This window comes from Gracilinanus agilis, chromosome 1 (assembly GCF_016433145.1).
Source record: "Gracilinanus agilis isolate LMUSP501 chromosome 1, AgileGrace, whole genome shotgun sequence".
Classification (NCBI taxonomy): domain Eukaryota; kingdom Metazoa; phylum Chordata; class Mammalia; order Didelphimorphia; family Didelphidae; genus Gracilinanus; species Gracilinanus agilis.
Genome location: NC_058130.1, coordinates 402,998,186 through 403,004,185, shown reverse-complemented (window position 1 = coordinate 403,004,185; position 6,000 = coordinate 402,998,186). Strand labels below are relative to the sequence as shown.

The following is a 6,000-nucleotide window of genomic DNA, read 5'->3' as shown; positions in this document are numbered from 1 at the left end:
CTGGGGGCAGCTGGGTAGCTCAGTGGATTGAGAGTCAGGCCTAGAGACAGGAGGTCCTACGTTCAAATCCGGCCTCAGCCACTTCCCAGCTGTGTGACCCTGGGCAAGTCACTTGACCCCCATTGCCCACCCTTACCACTCTTCCACCTATGAGACAATACACTGAAAGTTAAGGGTTTAAAAAAAACAATTAAAAAAAAAAGAAATCAAACTATCAATAAGCACATGAGAAAGTGTTCTAAATCTCTAATAATTAGAGAAATGCAAATCAAAACAACTCTAAGGTACCCCCTCACACCTAGCAGAATGGCTAATATGACAGCAAATGAAAGTAATGAATGTTGGAGGGGATGTGGCAAAATTAGGACACTAATGCATTGCTGATGGAGTTGTGAATTGATCCAACCATTCTGGATGGCAGTTTGGAATTATGCCCAAAGAACTCTAAAAGACTGCCTGCCCTTCGATCCAGCCATACCATTGCTGGGTTTGTACCCCAAAGAGATCATAGATAAACAGACTTGCACAAAAATATTTATAGCCACATTTTTTTGTGGTGGCAAAAAACTGGAAAACGAGGGTATGCCCTTCAATTGGGGAATGGCTGAACAAATTGTGGTATGTGCTGTTGATGGAATACTATTGTGCTTAAAAGATTAATATATTGGAATGACCTCCAGGAATTGATGTAGAATGAAAGGAGCAGAGCCAGAAGAACATTGTACACAGAGACTGACACATTGTGGTAAAATCAAATGTAATGGACTTATGTACTAGCAGCAATGCAATGACCCAGGACAATTCTGAGGGATTTATGGAAAATAACGACACCCACTTTCAGAGGAAGAACTACAGGAGTAGAAACACAGAAGAAAAACAACTGCTTTGTTTTTATGGGGTGATGCGGACATTATTGGGGATGTAGACTTGAAACGACCACACCAATGCAACTATCAATAATAATATGTAAATAAATCTTGATTGATGACACATGTTAAAACCAGTGGAAATGTGCATTGGCTATGGGGGGGGCTGTAGGGGGGTGAAGGGGAAAGTAAAAACATGAATCATGTAACCATGGAAAATTTTTCTAAAAAAAATAAAATATTTAAATAAAAAAAGAAATAGCTTGTGGGAGATTTTAGTTTTGACATCTGTCTTTTTCCCAGCAGTTATTTACTGAGTTTCCTGTGTGCCCAGCCCTCTGCCAGGCACCATAGGAGAGATAGAAAGAATGAAAGTATTGGTTGCTGCCCAATAGATTATGTTTAAGTTGGAGAGAAAAGAAGTACACATAGGAAGCAAAACTTTATTACATGATGTTTGAAATGAAAGATGTTAAGAGTTCAGAGTCCTTTGAAGTGGTTAGGAAAGACTTTATGTCACATAGGGATATGCCTCAGTTATTCTTCAAATCCCTTAAAATTCATTGCAGGTCCCCAATTCTGAGAATGAATATTGGATATTGGAGAGAATGGGGCCTGGGACCACAGCCAGTTCAAGGGATTGTGAGTCCAAGGAATGGTTTTGAAAATTATATCCCTTCTTACTTGAGCTATTAAGCCCTCGTGATGTCCTATAAACCTTGATTTATCAAAAACTTAATACCTTTGCACCTTGGAGAGTAGAATTTCCTTGTATTAAAAATGTGCATTTATTAAAGGTAATAATAAAAAGTAGTCCTTACTGTGTCCACACTGCCCATTGTGTTTTTGGAAGCTGCCTGCCTTTTCTAAATCAAAGAAGTTGGCTTTTGAATATTGGCTCTTAATATTCTGTATCTTTATGATTGGAATGTTACTTAATTTCTCTGGACCTCAGTTTACTTGTTTACAAAAAGAGAAGCTTGGACTAGTTGACTTCTCAGTTTCTTCCAGCTCTAAATCCATGTATGATCTATGCCCAAACAATAAAATCCTGTGATACGAGATAATTCCTTCCTAAGATATTTCATCTTCACTTTAGGTCAGAGGACCTGCAGGAGGAAGCTGCCAGGGAGAGGGCAGAAGGAGCCAGGCCAAGGCAAGACAGAAGCACCAGATATTTGAGCCTCTTGGAACCTGCTCAGTGTCAAACTTCTGGACTCACTCAGAGAATAGCAAAACCTGGTGCCCAGGCAGAACCTGTAAAGTCTGCCAAAGCATCTTTGATAAGATCTCCATGAGTCTTCTAGGAATAATAGACTGCCCTAGGCATCAGCTGTCTCACTCTCTCTTCTGCAGAGAAGGTAGCACTCTAGGACTTTATAATCCTCTCAGGGATGTCATTGTCATTAGCCATCAGTCAATCTACCCACAGTGTATCCAGGATTGGACTAGTCCCTGTATGGGATACAAAGAAGTGTAAGACATTATCCCTGCCCTGGAGAGTTCCTAGTCTTGTTGGGGAAATAAAATGTGCACACTTGAAAACAATTAGATAGCAATTAAATGCAAAATACTTGTTCAGATTGAGACAGGAGAGATCCCTGTGGGCTGGAGTAGGGGAGGGAAGGTTTCATGAAAGAGAAAGTATGGTGGAGCAAAGATTTGACCAAAAAATCAGAACTGTCTCTGTTCTTATCCTGGCCCTGTCAAGTGATTGCAAGCCTGGACTGGCTGCTCCTCCTCTATGGGCTTCAGGTTCTTTCTGTTTTGGATGGATGGATGGATGGATGGATGGATGGATGGATGGATGGATGGATAGAGATAGATAGATAGATAGATAGATAGATAGATAGATAGATAGATAGATAGATAGGACGAATGAGCAACTATTTATTAAGCACTTAACTTTGTTAGACACTGTGCTAAGCACTAGAGAGAAAGGAAGGAAGGAAGGAAGGAAGGGAGGGAGGGAGGGAGGGAGGAAGGAAGGGAGGAAGGTAGGTAGGTAGAAAAACAAGAGAGCCTCTAATCTCTTGGAGCTTACATTTTAATAGAGAAGGATAAAACATAAAAGGTGATCTGGAAAGAGGGGAGGGGGAAAAAGAGAAGTAGTTTTCTTTTTCTTTTAAATTAAATGAACTCTGAGGTCCTTCCCAGTTCTGGTATTACATGGTTATTTGGCAAGATGTCCAATAAAATATAGCAAACATTATTAAATACTATGTACAAGGCATTGTTTTAGTCTGGAGAGATTAACAATTTAGATTAGATGTGGACTTAGTCCTCAAGCTCTAGTGAGGTGATAAGAAACCAACAAAGATAGTTACAATATAAAATATTAAATGATAAGTACGTCGGAGAACTATAGAACATAGTGAAGAATCTCTGAAAGGTCTGAGGTCTACCTTTATTTCTTTGCTGAGTTTGACTTTCATCATCAGAATTAGGGGCCCTTCGGATGGTGTCTCTTTACCTAGTGTGTTAGTACTAATATTACCAATTTCCTTGATGTAGTTTCCCCCCCTCACCGTGCCCCACACTCCAACAGGTTCAGATTCTTCCTCCTTACCTAATCCTTAGGAATTCTTTTCGTTTTCTCTTCTAAAAAAAAGAAAGAGCTATCCCCAGGACCTGATTGGCCAACCTTTTTGTAATGCAGTTTCTTGGTTACCTATTATTGTTGTTCAGTTATTTTCAGTCCTGTCCAACACTCTGTGATCCCATCTTGGAATTTTCATGGCAAAAATATTAGAGTGGTTTGCCATTTCCTTTTCTGGCTCATTTTACAGTAGAAGAAACTGAGGCAAGCTAAATTACTTGCCCAGGATCATACAGTTAGTAAAAGTCTGAGGCCAGATTTGAATCCAAAAAGATGAGTCTTCCTGACTTCAGACCTGGTACTCTATCCACTGTAACCTACAGGCATATGAAGAATTCCCAGTCTTGGGCATCCCGGGTCCCTTGGACTTGGTGGGTTCTTTCCTTTTTCTTTTTCTTTCTTTTTTTTAATAAGCCCTTATTTTCTTTCTTAGTAACAACTCTAAAGCAAAAGGGCAAGGGCTAGGCAAACAAGGTTAAATGACTTGCCCAGGAGCACACAGCTAGCAAGTGTATGAGGTCAGATTGGAACCCAGGTACTCCCAACTCCAGGCCTGGCACACTATCCAGACTTGGTGGATTCTTGAATACCATAGGAATTACCATGTTCTTTACTATATCATATTCTGAGACCCAGATATATTTCCATATTGAAATGAGGGGGTGGTGTCCAGAGAATCTGAGTGTCACTGTCTTCTGGTTGCATTTCCTTGTTGTGTTGGGGCAAAGTAAACATCCTTGTGTTAACAGTTCAGTGACTTGAGAGTGCCTCATCTCATCTCAAATTGAGCCAGAACTATTTACTATTCTTAATCTTCACAAGAACAGTTGAAAAATAGGAAGAGTGAGCATTATTCTTCTTGTTTTATAGATGACCTCATTATTTTACAGAAACTTCTCTTTCCAAGGATACCAGTGACTTCCTGCTTTTCAAGTCCAGTGCCATTTTTTCAGTCTTTACTCCCCTTGACCATTCTGCAGCATCTGAGACTGTTGTCAATTCCTTATTTATAGATACTCTCTTTTTCCTCAACTACCATGATACTGTTCTCAATGACCTTAGGCAAGTCCTTTAACCACTCAGTGGTCTTAGTGGCTATCATCCTTCAAACTCAAAGACAACCAAAATGACATCACTGAATGATGTGTTTTGATACACATTAGAGTCTCCTCTCACCCTTGGTATGATTGTTTCTTGCTCTAGGACTACTCTTTCAACTGAGAAAGTGAGTGGCAATGTGCCCTGGGGGCATCTCTGAACCCCAAGCCCAGTAGTCTTTCCATGATGCCATGCTTCCTTTCTCAGCAAGTGAAATAAGGGATGTAAAATTGCTTTGAAAAATAGAAATTGCCTTACACATGTAAGGGCATCTTACAAACATGGGAAGAATTTCATGCTTGTCTTGTCTGTTCTCTCTCTTCCCTTCTCCCCACTCTTCTCCCTTTTCTACCAGCTCTCCCTCAGGTTTCCTCTCTGGACTTCTGAGCAGTCGTGATGGAGAACTCCTCAGCAGCTTCAGCTTCCTCAGAAGCAGGGAGCAGCCGTTCTCAGGAGATTGAGGAGCTGGAACGCTTCATTGACAGCTACGTGCTGGAATACCAGGTGCAGGGGCTCCTGACAGACAAGACAGAAGGTGATGGGGAGAGTGAGAAGACTCAGACCAACATATCCCAGGTGAGGCAGCCAGCAGTAGGCAGAGAAGAACAGCAGGTTCCATCCCGGTAGTGGTCAGGATTTGATATTTAGGGAGGACTTGGAAGGTTGGGGCTCACAATGAGCTTAGAGGCCATGACATGTATTTATTTCTGGGGGGTCCTATAACAGGGGTTCTCAAAATGTGGTCCAAGGACCCCTGAGGGTCCCTGAGAATATTTCAGTGGGTCCTTGATATCAAAACTATTTTTATAATAGTACTAAGGCTAATTAGACCAATCCTTATTCCTAATAATAGATAGTGATATATATTACTATATTAACTAATTCATTAACAAATATTAGTACTAATTTCCCTTTTAAAGTACTCTTCTATTTCCCAACTACCTATCTGTATGAAACCAGGTTTTGTTCATATCTTTCAACAAAAATAAAATATCACAACAGATTGAATGTAAAAGCAGGTATGAGAATCCAGCTGTCTTCTATTAAGCCAGACATTAAAGAGATTTGCAAAAATACATAGAACAATACCACTCTCCTCACTATATTTTTTTTGTTTTGGAAAATTCAATTATTTTTCATAAAACTTTATGCTAATGATACTGAAGAATTTATTATTATTTCTAAAGAATTAGTTAATAGTTTTTAATGACAGTTTTCATTTCTAATATAGTAAATATTAATAGATATAACATACATAAACAAAGACTTTTTGGGGTCTTCAATAATTTTTTTAAACCCTTACCTTCCATTTCAGGATTAATACTCTGTTTTGGTTTCAAGGCAGAAGAGCAGTAAGGGCTAGATAATTGGGTTTAAGTGACTTGCCCAGAGTCACACAGCTAGGAAGTGTCTGAGGCCATATTTGAACCAAGAACC

General features: G+C 39.8%; 1 protein-coding gene across 2 annotated transcripts in view; it reads left to right on the top strand.

The window, feature by feature from the left end:
• Window positions 1–4,941: 4,941 nt before the first annotated feature.
• Window positions 4,942–6,000, top strand: part of CTIF (cap binding complex dependent translation initiation factor) — a 363,068-nt gene continuing 362,009 nt past the window's right edge. For both annotated transcript variants that reach the window (XM_044664825.1, XM_044664818.1), the window contains exon 1: window positions 4,942–5,139. In XM_044664825.1, the coding sequence (XP_044520760.1) occupies window positions 4,960–5,139 (180 nt within the window). In that variant the 5' untranslated portion in view covers window positions 4,942–4,959. The remainder of the gene's footprint in view (window positions 5,140–6,000) is intronic.